Consider the following 13,775-nt stretch of genomic DNA (forward strand, 5'->3'; position numbering starts at 1 on the left):
AGAGGGGGGCCACTCTGTCACACAGGGACACACGGGAGTCCACATGCACATACATGAGCGCGCGCACACACACGCACACGCACAAGCACACACACGCATCCCCGTGCACGTACGCCCCCTGCAAACGTAGAGGTCCGGGCCTTGCGGGAGAGGGAGGGGACGGCAGAGCCCAGCGGCCCCGCCTCGCCCCGCCGCGCCCCTACTGGGGGTTGCGCAACAGGCGGTGGATCCGGCGGGCGCCGGCCCAGCTGCGGAGCCGAGGTAGGCGCGGGCGCGGGCGGGAGGAGCGGCCGGGAGCTGAGCGCGGGCGAGGGGTGTGTCCCCGCCGCGAGGGGCCCGGGCGGGGCGGGGCGGGGCGAGGCGCGGGGCGGGGCCGCAGCGCCTATAAAATCTCCCTCCTCCGGGACATAAACAAACCTCCCTGGCTCTCGCCTGGGTCTCCAGAGTGCGCGCACGCCCATCCTCGGGGTTCCTCTCCGTTCTCGCCCGGCCCCGCCAGCCTAGCTCCAGCTCCTGTTGCCTCTCTCCCTCTACCTGGGGTAAGCCCATGCCCTCCTCTCGCCGGGCAGAGTGGGGGGGTCTGTCGCCTGTGGGCGCTGCTGCTGCAACTCCTGGACCGTGCCTTGTGGTCCCAGGAGCTGCGAGTGCGCGGCGACCCCGGGCGCGGGTGTGTGGAGGGCTTTGGGGCGCGGGCACCTCCGGAGCGGGAGGTTTCGGTTAGGGAAGAGGAGGAGAAAAGACAAGTGCCCGCGCTTCTTTCCTGTAGCTGGGGCTGCGGGGTCCTGGGGGTCGGGGAGGCGGTGGAGAGCCGGCGGGGAACACCTGGATCCCCCCCTTCCCAAGGTTCTCCCAGAATCACCGCTGGCCGCGCTGAAGCGGGAGCAGGAGGAGGGCCTCGGGGGTGTGAACGCGTGTGCGTGGAGGGGGCTGTGGGGGTCGAGGCTGTGTCGCTGGAGTGGGGTGTCTGGGGAAGGAGGGATTGTGCGCGCGCGTGTGTAGAAAGGAGGTGTGGGTAGAAGCTGGAGATGAGGCTGGAGAAGGGGTGTGGGTGTGTCTGGTTCCCAAACTGACTGAGCCAGAAAGGATACTTCTCTGCAAAGCGGGGGCTGATTGAGCCTGGACGCCAGGGTGGTGTGTGTGTGTGTGTGTGTGTGTGTGTGTGTGTGTGAGAGAGAGAGAGAGAGAGAGAGAGAGAGAGACCGAGGTGTGTCACAGCTCCTACAACATGCGCAGGAGCCAGTGTGTGCGTGCGCTGCTGGGCAGGGTGCGCCCCCAGAGGTGGCTGGGGTTGGCGCTGTGGCGGCGCGTGATAGGTGACCTGGCCCAGAGGGGTCCTGCGGGCCCCTGGTGGCCCCGCGCAGGCTGGGTTAGGGATGGCGTCATTTTCGCCTCCACCCACCCTCCCCCGCTTTCCTTCTTGTCCCTGCCTGGCCTGCCCGGCCTGCTCTCCAGGGGCGAGAACAGCTGGAATTGCTCGGCCATCCCGGGAGCGCCTCCGCGGTCTCTGATTCAGCCCTGGGCAGGGCGTGTGCAGCGTGGCGGGGCCAGGGGAGAGGCGCTGTCGAATGAGGAGCTGAAGCTGGGTGTTAGTGGATGGTTCTCTTAACCCACCCCCCACTCCGTCCCTCTACCCTCACCCCCAACATATAACCACCCCCCCCCCCAATTCTGCTGTCTGTCGCCTCTGCCTCTGTTGTCAGACACCCCTGCGGGCAGGGACAGCCCCATCTGTGGCGGGGAAGGGGGAGGTGCCCGGCAGCCGGTGTGGGGCAGTGGTTATCCTGGCCCAGACCAGCTCTTCCCAGATGGCCTGGGCACTTGAGTTTGTTGGGTGCCGTTAGGTTCCTGGGGAAGATGGACGGTTCTAAGAGAACCCGGCCAGGGGCCGCACGAGAGGGCTTCAGTCCCCTCATACCACCCACCCGCCGTGCCGGGCTTCTCTCGGCCACCTCGGAGGAACACATATCTAAATGCAAACCGTCGTGCTACGAAAACCCGGTTTCAAGGCAAACCGCCCAGCCCCGCCTGCTCCTGTAGAGAAATGCTGGCGTCTTTACCAAGTTCCCCAGAGGCAAATAGAAATGAGCAAGGGACGGACAGAGCAAACCCAGCACCTGCCTGCAAGGGGCTCCCCGGCCAGGGGAGACGTGGGGGAGGCACAGACCACAGGCCTGGGTGCCCAGTGCTGGGGTGGCACAGGCTGGGGGTCGGGGTGGGGAGAGTCAGGAATTGTGAGACACTTCCAGAGGAACAGTGATCTGGTATCAGGAGTGAAAGCTGGGGTGCCCCTGACCTGTGACCTCCAGGATGAGCTGCAGGAGGGTGAGGAGGAAGGCTGTGCCGGCCGCGCCCTGTCGCCTGGCGCCTGGCCCAGGGCCTGGCACGGGGGAGGAGCTCAGGCGCTGGGTGCCCAGGTGGTCTCCGCGGACAGGACAGCACGGGTTTGGCTTCTCCTGGGACCGCCAGCAAGGCCGGGTCTGCCGCCCGCTGCCTGGATCACTTGGAATGGACCTACACACTCCCCGAGTGGCTGGCCCACCTTCTCCCCATTTTACAGTTGGAAACTGAGGCCCAGAGACAGGGACCCCGCTCCTGTGGGGATTCGGGGGCGCGGGGGGGGGGGTCGGAGTGCTTGCTATCCGAGGGTAGAAGTCAATCGGATCTCAAGGAGTTTCTGGTGAGGAAACGTTCCGGATGGTATGCGGGCGGGTTTCGTGTGTTTACGTGTGTTTAGTGTACATCAGGTGTTCTTGAGTCACGAACAGAAGCCGTCTGGCCAGAAAGAGCGCTGCTCGCCTCCCTCCTCCCGTGCCGCCCGCCCAGTGGTGGCTGGCTGGCTGGGTCCAGCCTGCCCCCTACAGGTTGGACTGAAGATCTGATCTGAGCTGGGGCCCCTGGGGTGCCCGGAACCTCCCGCCCGAGCTGCCTGGGTGCGGATGGGAGGAAGGGTTCCACTGTGCTTGTCTGATGGGACCCGGCTCCAGGGAACCCTATCCAAGGCATGACTCAAGTTCCCTGAGTCTCCCTGAGCCTCCCTGAGCCAGAGCGATGACTCAGCATCTAAGATTCCAGCGGGAGGGGCCCGGGGAGGGGCAGGACAGCTCTCTCCGGGTCAGCGGCCGCATCCCCTCACCCCTAACGTCCTGGAAACAGCTCTGGTTCTGCCTCGGCCGCGTTGGCTCCACTGAATGGATGAGCAAACCGAGGCCAGGGAGTTGAAGGGACTTGCCTGTAGCCCGGGGCTCAGCGTGGGAGAGCCAGGCTTTGAACCCAGAGAGTCGGACTTGAAAACCCGTGTTCTTTTCCCTGACACGTTGGGGTGAGAGGCGTAGACAGGCAATTAGGGGCTCAGTGCCTCAGTTTCTTCCCCTGGAAATGAGACTCATACCCGCGGCCTCAGGAGGACGTGGAGTGTTAACTGAGTTCATTCATGTTCAGGAGTTGGGAATAGGGCTCAGTCCGTGGGAACACCACGTAGGCTTCTGCCAATAATTCTCACACACGACCTTCTCAAGGCACCTCCTCGGCCGGCCGGCAGGGCCTGGGACCTGGACCTGTCCTTGGACCATGGACCCGGTGCCCTGGCTCATTGCACGCTGCCCTTCCTGCCTGCTGGTCTCAGTCCGGTCCTGGCCTGCCCTCGGGTGGGTCCCTTCTCTCCACAGCTGACGGCAGGGACTGCTGTGGGGCAGGCTCGGTTGCAGACCGAGGATGAGTTCCCGAACGCTGCCTGGCCTCCCGCTGGGCCGGTGCAGGCTTGCTGAAGGGGGTGTCCACAGTGGAGGGGGGGTGCTTGGGTGCCAGTGGAGCCCAGTGATGCTCTGGGTGGGTGTCCTGTGAGGAGAGACCTGGGGGAAGGCCTGGGTGCCTGCTTTGGCAACATGGACTGGAACAGATTACAGACTTCGGGGCCACAGGCAGGTCCGTGTGGGATCCCGTCTTTGACTTTCCTTCCTGACAGTCACTGCAGTCCTGCCCACCCTGCCCCACCGCCGGGGACCCTTCTGGAGGCTTTTGCAGGTTAAGGGGACGTCCCTCCAACTGAGGTGGGAGCGAATGAGACTCCGTAGCCGTCCGGAATGCCCGTGCCGGAGCTCATCTGCTTTATAGCCCCCGCCTCCTTACGCCCGCGGAGACCCCGGACAAGTCTCACATGTACCCCCAGGGGCAGCTCCGCTGACAGAGGTGGGGGGACCGGGGCTTCATCCTGTTGCCCCACCCTGACTCCCGGTGCCACCCCCTTGGCTTTGAGAAGGTTCTGGCAGCCCCTCTGAATGTGGGTACAAGAGGCATTCTTGAGAAGGAGGTCATTGTGAGGCTCCAGCCCGGGACCCTCACCCTGCCCCTCTCCACGCCGCCACCCGCCTCCCTGCTCTCTCCAGACGCTGCCCTGCAGGCGGGGTTGGGCGCCCTCCGGTCCCCATGGTGCCCTCCTTGGACCATGCTGGACTGTGTTTCTCTATCACCCCCTTGGGCCCGAGGGTCTGGCACTGAGCGGCACTCCGCGTTGGTCAGAAGGAAACCTCCGTTCGGGAAGAAAGGACCTCGGGCCACCGTGTTAGGGAAGGTCGGGAGGCCGCCCGGAGGGTGGAAGGACCTTTGCGGGGAGGACGCTGTCGCCGTGGCAAGCGTCCCATCTCGGGTCACAGGGTTTGTAGGAAGAATCTGGTTCCGCTTCCTCCACGAACACTGGCCCCGTTTGTGTGCCATCCAGTGAGCTCAGACTTGTCCCCCAGATTCGCAGAAAAACCCTGTAGCCTGACCCGTGTCCTCGGCTTCTGGTGATTACACGTGTCCCCTCAGGCCAGGGGTGGGGAGGGCCATTTGGATCTCTGTAACGCCATTCGCGGGCCATACAGAATTACCCACGTAAACACTCGCCTGCGATGTTGGGTCAGACATTTCATTAACTCCCCCCTGGTGCCTCGGCTGGGCCAGGCCACAGGGTTTCCGGGGCCTTATGTGGCTCGCTGGTCGGACGTTCCCCACCCCTGCCTCAGAAAGTCCGCCAAACAAATTGTTCCCGCTACCTCCCGGCGGTGTGGCTCAGTGGGTTGAGCTCCAGCCCGTGCACCAAGAGGTCGCGGGTCCGATTTCCGGTCGGGGCACATGCCCGGTTGCCCACTCCGTCTCCCATAGGGGGTGTGTGCAGGAGGCAGCTGATTGATGTTCCTCTTGCATAGATGTTTCTCTCTCTCTCTCTCTCTCTCTCTCTCTCTCTCTCTCTCTCCCTCTCCCTCTCCCTTTCTCTCTCAAATCGATAAAAACATGTTTTAGAAAAAATGGTTCCAGCTGCCAAACCTCCGCTGAGAAGCGGCCTGCAGGTTCCGGGGTGGCGTTGCAGAGAAGGGGGTGGGCGATGATGACCCCAGACCCCTCTGCTTCCTGCTGCCTGGTCCCAGCCCCTCGCCCCGCCTCCCCGCGGGCCTGGGCTCGGGGATCACAGAGGAATGCGGTGCCTGCTCCAGCCTTGCACCGGGGGATGCGTGGGTTGGCGTGTGCCTGCTGTGCAGCGCTCCTGCTCCGTGCTGTCCCCGGCAGAGCATCCCGTGGGTGCTGCCGAGGCCCAGGCTCCGTGCAGAGCGCCGGGGCTCCGGGGGCTCCGGGTCCGGCTGTCGTCTCAGGCACCACTGTGCGGACTTGGAGAGCGAATTCTCCGCCTTCCTTCCCCGAAACGGGAGGACTTTCTCGAAGGTCCTAATTGTTGACGAGGTTGATTACATAAGAAAGAACATTGAGCGTCCGGCCGGCGTGGCTCAGCGGCTGTGCGTAGACCTATGAGCCAGGAGGTCCCGGTTCCATTCCCGGTCAGAGGTCAGAGCACGTGCCCGGGTTGCGGGCTGGACCCCCAGTGCGGGGTTTGTGGGAGGCAGCCGGTCCATGGTTCTCTCTCGTCATTGCTGTTTCTATCTCTCTCCCTTCTTCTCTGAAATCCATAAACACATATTTTTTAAAAAAGAAAGAAAGAAATCTTGAGCGTTGAAGGCCCCAGGTTTCGAATGTCCAGAGCATCCAGAAACCCATGCACGGCCCTGCAGCTTGTCGCCAAGAAAGGACCGGAGAGCGTATCCACAGCAAGGTGGGGGGGCCAGGGCGTACCCCAGGCTACTTTCCATGAGGCCCAGGGGACCCGGCGCTGTTCTCTGGAACCTTCCGGGACGATGCTGAGCCCCTCTCCAGCTCGTGCTGTGACGCGCCCAGTGAGCTGGAAAGAACTGGCTGGAAACCGCGTGCTGCGGAGCGGGCCAAAGCCGGGCAGGTGCTGCCCGTCACCATGGACACAAGGTGTCAGCAGTCTCTCCCGCCCTCCTCCTCTGCTTCATTAAAGGACTCCAGGAGGCCGCCCCCCCCCCCCACACACACACACCTGCACCCACATCCTAGGGCAGTGGTCGGCAAACCGCGGCTCGCGAGCCACATGCGGCTCTTTGGCCCCTTGAGTGCGGCTCTTCCACAAAATACCACGGCCTGGGCGAGTCTGTTTTGAAGAAGTGGCGTTAGAAGAAGTTTAAATTTAAAAAATTTGACTCTCAAAAGAAATTTCAGTCGTTGTACTGTTGATATTTGGCTCTGCTGACTAATGAGTTTGCCGACCGCTGTCCTAGGGGGGTTTCCATCTTTCCCCGTGGGGAGCAGTCAGGCTTTTAGGGAGTCGTGTGGGCCTTTGCTCTGAGCCTCAGGTCCCCCACCTGTGAGCGGGGGTGATGACACCCACCCTCCCGGGGCTCCTTGGGGAATGGAGCCGTGGCCCCCCTTTCAAAGGATTGCGTGGGCGGCTTCGGGAGCCCCCTGAGTCCTCGAAGGGAGAAGAGGAAAACCTAAGCGGTGGACGTTGCCCGAAGCCTGGCCTCTCGTGGCGGCACCCTGGGGGCTTTGGAGGGTGGGGGAGATGCTGCTGAGCCCCCTCCCCACCCCCCCACCCCGCTGACCCACGCAGGTCCCTTCCTTAGGGCATCCGACCTGGGCTGTGGTGGGCGCAGTGCGTGCACATTTCCTGCGAGCTGAGGTCATGGTCCACTGAGCGGTGAGGGCTGTTTTCACCTGTGCCGGCGTGACGCTCAGTGACCCGGGGCACATCTCCTAACGCCTCTGGGCCTCGGTTTCCCCACCCATGAAATGGTGCCTATTTTCTAGGGTTGCTCGAAGGGAGGGCAGAGTTCGGAGCCCGGCAAGCCCCACAGAAGTCGCCCCTGTTGCTGGGATCATGGGCGTCCGTGTGGGTGTCTCCCGGGCCAGTCTTGCTGGGGTGGCCGCATCCCGGAGACCCCTGCGCATGTCGTGGATGTTTCTCGGCCGGACACCACCTCTGCCCCCGTCGTGGAAGTCCCAGGGGCCCAGGAGGGCTTGCTGAGGAGGGTGTGCTGAGGGGTGCCCTAGGTGTGTGCCCCGAAGTGCCCGAGCTGGAGGGGGGCTCCCGTCTCACAGACAGCGAGGGGCCTGCGGTCAGGAGCGGGACAGGGGCTTCCGGGCAGACCCGGGCGGCGCCGAGCTGGGCCGGGCCCTGGCGAGACCCGTGTCCGTGGCCTCTCTGCACAGCACTGTCCCGCCTCGGTTCCCATCGGCCCACGGCTCTCACGGACCATGTGATGCGCATGGAGCACAGGCTGCATGTTTTACAGACGGGCATGAATGCCACGGGCAAAGTCATGTGGCGAGAGGGTGGCGCGTTCCCACGCCTGACTCCTAAGCCAGGGTTCCTGCTGCTCCTCTCCCCCCCCCCCCCCCCCGGCCTTTGAGAATGGCGGGCTGTGTCCCTCTCCTCACAGTTCTTCTCAGCTCTCACGCGGCCTCAGCTTGCCCGAGGTGCCTCTGCCCGCTGCCCTCGGTCCTCGGGGTCACGGTCTTGCCTTCTCCCGGCAAATCCCGGGCTTGGCTTCCCGTGGGACCCAGGAGGCCCAGCTCCTTGCTGAGTGTCCCCCGGGCCTGCGGAACTGGAAAGAGATCTGCCCGCCCCCTGGGCCTTCCTGACTCGGGGACCAGCGTCGCTGATGGAGAGGAGACCCACGAGGTGGCACGTTGGGTCTGATCGTTGAAAACTCAGGTGGTGTTTGCCAGGCGTCTTCTGTGTCCCCCGTCCTTGCCGGATCTCTATGAGGCTAACGGCGTATGAAACACAGGCTGTGTCCTCCTAGATGGCCCTGGTCTCTGAGGCACCCAGGAAGGGACACTGCACTGGTTCATTGAGCAGCTATTTAGCAGGTTCTCTGTGCCAGTGTTTAATTGAAGCCCCGTGGTGCTCACTGGGAGCAGGGTTATTTAGGCCCATTTTACAGATGAGCAAACCGAGGCTAAGAGGTCAGCTAACTTGGTGGGAATCACAGACCTAATAACTGATGACAGCCTGGTCCGACCCTCCAGGCTTCCCCCAGCTCCTGGCCACCTGTCACTTGTCGGACGTTGGTTTTCTCTGAATTCCTTCTGGGGGAGGAGGGGTCAGAGCGAAAGGAAGACGTGGTGATAGGAACCCGTCTGGCAGCGGGCGGGGTGACGTGGGGCCCGGTTTGGGCACCGAGTGGGTTTTAGCGGAAGGAGCCTGGTCCCGACTAACTCGCTGTCTGGAGGGGCTTCCGCCTGCGCTTCCTGGAGGGACCGCACCATCCACCCTCCTGCCGGGAGCGGGAGGCCGGGAGGGGACATCTGGGCTCCTACCCACGGCGCCCAGGTGGCCTGGCCTTGCCACCCGGTCTGCTGAACCATGATGACCTTGGCCCTTTTCAGCCCGACATTCTGGGCTGGGACTTTCCAGGAGGCGGCGGAGGGGGTGGCACTGGCATCCAGCGCTGGGCCTCAAGCCCAGGGAGAACCTGCTGAGCCAAGCAGGGCCTTGAGCGGCGGGGGTGACCCCTGGGTGTGGGTGGTGCGGGGGGGCATCAGTGGAGCACCCCAAACCAGGTAGCCCCCCAGTACCCCTCCCTCCCGGTGAAGGACATCAGCGAAGCCTATAAGGCAGCGTCTACGCAGGACCTGCTCCTTCTGTGGGCCTCCTGGTCTTGGGGTCGTGATTTGAACCCGCAGCGAAACTTCTGGAGGGAGAGGGAGACGAAGCAGTAAGAGTGTGACACCGCATCGCGGCCTCTCCGTCCCGGCCGCCCATCTGTGCTGACCCGTCTCATGACGTGCCTCCAACCCCTGGGACTTCAGCCTCGTCCTCAGAAACCTGCAGGGGCCGGTGTGTGAGTGTGTGAGAATGTGAGTGTGTGAGAATGTGAGTGTGTGAGAGTGTGAGAATGTGAGTGTGTGAGAGTGTGAGAGTGTGAGTGTGTGTGTGAGAATGTGAGTGTGTGAGAGTGTGAGAGAGTGTGAGAGTGTGTGTGAGAGTGTGAGAATGTGAGTGTGTGAGAGTGTGAGTGTGTGAGAATGTGAGTGTGTGAGAATGTGAGTGTGTGAGAATGTGAGTGTATGAGAGTGTGAGTGTGTGTGTGTGAGTGTGTGAGTGAGTGTGTGTGAGTATGAGAGTGAGTGTGTGAGAGTGAGTGTGTGAGTGAGAGTGTGAGTGTGTGAGTGAGTGTGAGAGTGAGTGTGAGTGTGTGAGAGTGTGAGAGGGTGTGCAGGCACAGGAGATTGAATAGAGTCTGATCTACCAGATACTCTGCATTCCCGCCTAGAGCCGCCCTAGGCCGGTGGTTGCTAACCAGGGCAGTTTTGCCCCCAGAGGGCATTTGGCAAAGTGCACACATGTTTTCGGTTCTCACCGGGGTGGGGAGGGTGGGTGTGCGCTATTGGCATCTGGGGGCCGCGGCCAGGGGGCTGCTGACCCTCCACCACCAAGAGTGTCCCACCCAGGCCCAGGGTGGGCAGGTCGGGGTGGGGAACGGTGCCCTGGAGACACGGCGGTCACGGAGGCCACGTCCGCCCCAGCCTGCAGGACAGCGTGGCCTCGTGGGGCAGGCCCGTCAGGACTGGTCCGATGAGTGAGGGGTGCTGGGGGACCGCAGGGGCATACCTGCCCCATGAGATGGGAGCTCCGCGGGGCAGGACCGGGTCTGCCGGCTCGTGGCCGTGCCGCAGCCTGTCACGTGGTGGGCCCCCGGCCACAGGCTGTTATGGCGCTCTGCTCAATGCTGGGCACAGGAGGGCCTGGCCCAGGAAGCCACGCCCGATGAGTCAGGGTTTGGAGCTGAGCTTCCTGAACCCCAGGGGTCTTTGAGACCGGGTCTTGCCTCATGGGGGAGGGGCAGGTGGGAGAGAGGGGGAGCCCAGGGCTGCTGGGGGTGTCAAGCTTTTCCCCCTGGCTTCATCCAAAGCATGTCTGCTCCCCCCCACCTTTTTTTTGCGGGGGGGGGGGGGAGGAAGGGTGTATGTAAATCTGTTTTTCTATATTGAACTTCCTTATAAGATTTGCTTTAGACAAACAGCTTCAGAAATACACGTTTGCAGAGTTCAAGGCAACAGAGATAGGGCAAGTGTTGGCCTTCAGCGGGCCCAGGTTGGCAGGATGGGGCAGCCAGCTGTCTGCCTGCCCATTGCCCCGGTGTGGGCAGCCTTGGGCCTGGGGGCAGTGACCTAGGTGGAGGGCCAGGCCCCGCCCTCCCTGCCGGGGCATTTGCACTCATTAAAGGCAGGCTGTCCCAGGCCTGCGGCGCCCCCACCCCCGGGGGCAAAGAGTGCGGCGGCTGCCTCTGCTGTGTTCAGACTCGGGGTCCTGGGGTGCTTTCTGGAACCTTCCTGGTGTAGCCAGGGTGTCAGCCTCAGCTGTGGGGGCCAGACGGCTCTGCCCCAGGACTGTGCTGTGCCCCGAAGGACGATTAGCTGATCATCAGCATCTTGGTCTCCACCCGCTGGATGCCAGTAGCATCTCCTAGTCATGACACAAGTGTCTTCAGCCAGGCTGGCATGGCTCAGTGGTGAGCGTTGACCTATGAACCAGGAGGTCACGGCTTGATTCCCGGTCAGGGCACATGCCCGGGTGGCGGGCTCGATCCCCAGTGTGGGGCGTGCAGGAGGCAGCCAATCAGTGATTCTCTCTCATCATTGACGTTTCTGTCTCTCTCTCTCCTCTCTCTTCCTCTCTGAAAGCAATAAAAGTATATTTTTTAAAAATGTCTCCAGTACAAGGCTGGGCTCCAGGAGCCCCCTCCAGCTCCATACTCAGCAATTCTCAAATATTTAAGGGAGACTGGCCAGTTTTCAGCCTCAGAATTTAGCCCTAGCAGGTTTGGCTCAGTGGATAGAGCATCAGCCTGCGGACTGAAGGGTCCTGGGTTTGATTCCTGTCAGGGGTACATGCCCGGGTTGTGGGCTCTATCCCCAGTAGGGGGCATGCAGGAAGGAGGCAGCTGATCCATGATTCTGTCTCATCATTGATGTTTCTCTCTCTCCCTCTCCTTTCCTCTCTGAAATCAACAAAAATACATATTTAAAAAAAAAGAGTGAATTTAAACACAGGCCTTGCTATTAAGCTGCATAAAGCCTGTTCATCTATTCAGCAAGCGAGTGGTGGCCCCACTTTGCACCTGGTGTAATGCCAGGAGTCACAGGTAGGCCAGGTAGCGATACAATTAGGCTGCCCCGCCTTGGAGCCCACGAGGGGGCAGGGAGGCTGAAGAAGGCCGGGGGGGCGGGGGAAGGCTGAAGAAGGCCTGGGGGGGCGTGGGCTGAAGAAGGCCTGAGGGGGGAGGCTGAAGAAGGCCTGGTGGGGGGAGGCTGAAGAAGGCCTGGGGGGGGAGGCTGAAGAAGGCCTGGTGGGGGGAGGCTGAAGAAGGCCTGGGGGGGTGGTGGGCTGAAGAAGGCCTGCGGGGGGAGGCTGAAGAAGGCCTGCCTGAGCCCGGCCAGGGCACAGTGGCAGACCCCACTCTCCCCCTGGGTCCTGTCACTCTCCGCAGGAGGGGTGGCGCTGCCTGGGCTTCTGGAAGGCTCTCTAGGCTGTGTAGGCGAGGTGGCCGTGGGGCCAGGGTCTCGGGACCACGAACACGCTGAGTTAGCAAGGCTGTCCGACCTCGGCTTTTCATGCCTCCGGCCTCCGGGCTGGCCGCTGCCCAGGAATGCTCGCAAATATAAAACCGACTTTGTTTTCAGAATGTTCTGGAACCTGGACTCCAGAGGCTGCATAAAGGCATTCTTGTGGGGCTGGTGATCGACGGGGGGAATTATATGGGGCCCCAGACCAGACCGTCGCAGGGGATCTGCCCCCAGAATGCCATGTGTCAGCGCCTGGGGCAGGAGGAGGCGGCCGGGCTGGGCTGCTGGCTGACCTCGGAGAGGCCTCGCCTGGGGGTCCTGGGGGTTCCGGGGGCCGGGCCTCGCACCAGCCCACCTGGCTGGGGTTTCAGAGGCTGCGCGCTCTCCGGCGTGGCGTCTGTGGGGCCCTGGGGAGCTGGGGGCCTGGGTTTCTGCTCTGGAGCCTGACCGTGGAGGGCCACGCCGGCCTGGTTTGCGGGAGGTTGCCTGGTCGGTCCAGGACGCGGGAGGCCGGGTCTGTGAGCGGGGACACCCGGACGCCCGCCGCTTCCCTCCGTGCCTGGCGCCGGCCGTGGCGCTCACCCTCACTCAGGTCTGTGTGCCTCGCCCAGTGCTGGCGGGGGCTTCACTCCCTTTATCTGCGAGAATAAACGTTTATATCTCCAGCTCCCAGACGAAGCTCCGGGCGTGTGCTCGGGACCCACCCCGCCCAAGCCCAGCTCCTGGGGAGTGGGTGACGGCAGATCCCCCCTCTGGGACCCTGTGCCTCGCCAGCTCTGCGCTGTCACCTCTGTCCTCTGCTCCTCCGTGCCACAGCCGGCGGGGCCTCCTCTGGCCCCAGCCCCAGCTGCTTTGGCTCCTTTGGTTTGAAAATCCCACCTCCAGCCTGGCAGGCCCCTGCTGGGGACACTCGGAGGGTCGAGGAGGAGGAAGTGTGTGCCATGCCTGCACATGGGCGGCCTCCCGTGACCTCCTGTCCCCTTTTGGTGTCAACCTGGGGATGGGGGTCTCCTTCTAAAATGCAGCGAGAAATCGGGTGGTGGGGGGTCTGGACTGGATGTGAGGACTGGTTTTGAGAATCGATCTGTTTCATTAGTAAGGTGGTTGCGTCCATGAACCTCAGTTCCTGTCTCAGGGGCAAGGCTGAGATGGTGATGTGGGTATGGGGGGCCTCGTGACCTGTGGGAGGGGCCTGGTGACCTGTAGGAGGGGCCTGGTGACCTGTGGGAGGGGCCCGGTGACCTGTAGGAGGGGCCCGGTGACCTGTAGGAGGGGCCCGGTGACCTGTGGGAGGGGCCTCGTGACCTGTGGGAGGGGCCCGGTGACCTGTAGGAGGGGCCCGGTGACCTGTAGGAGGGGCCCGGTGACCTGTGGGAGGGGCCCGGTGACCTGTAGGAGGGGCCCGGTGACCTGTAGGAGGGGCCCGGTGACCTGTGGGAGGGGCCCGGTGACCTGTGGGAGGGGCCTGGTGACCTGTAGGAGGGGCCTGGTGACCTGTGGGAGGGGCCTGGTGACCTGTGGGAGGGGCCCGGTGACCTGTAGGAGGGGCCTGGTGACAGGTGTAGAAGGTAGAAGCTGCGGGGAAGAATGAGGGCTCTGGATCTGCTTCCTTCCGGAACCATCTCTCAGCAGGAAGTGCTAACCTCTGGCCTTTGTCCCCTCCCAGGCAGGTGACAGCAGGGACATGTCTCGGGAGCTGCAGGACGTGGACCTGGCCGAGGTGAAGCCTTTGGTGGAGAAAGGGGAGGTGAGTGGAGATGCTCCTGGTCCCCCCATCACATACACAGCCATACAAGGGCACACGTGTGTGCACAACATGAACATATACACACACACGTGTCCACTACTTCCTTGTTTCCACGGGTCTCCTTGTCCAG

General features: G+C 62.9%; 1 protein-coding gene across 1 annotated transcript in view; it reads left to right on the forward strand.

Annotated features, from left to right (window-relative positions):
* Window positions 1-470: 470 nt before the first annotated feature.
* Window positions 471-13,775, forward strand: part of NDRG1 (N-myc downstream regulated 1) — a 40,442-nt gene continuing 27,137 nt past the window's right edge. The window contains exons 1-2 of the mRNA XM_079795797.1: window positions 471-539; window positions 13,565-13,645. Coding sequence (XP_079651923.1) covers window positions 13,583-13,645 — 63 coding nt within the window. The 5' untranslated portion in view covers window positions 471-539; window positions 13,565-13,582. The remainder of the gene's footprint in view (window positions 540-13,564; window positions 13,646-13,775) is intronic.

The sequence above is a fragment of the Cnephaeus nilssonii genome (assembly GCF_951640355.1).
Source record: "Cnephaeus nilssonii genome assembly, chromosome: 18".
Classification (NCBI taxonomy): domain Eukaryota; kingdom Metazoa; phylum Chordata; class Mammalia; order Chiroptera; family Vespertilionidae; genus Cnephaeus; species Cnephaeus nilssonii.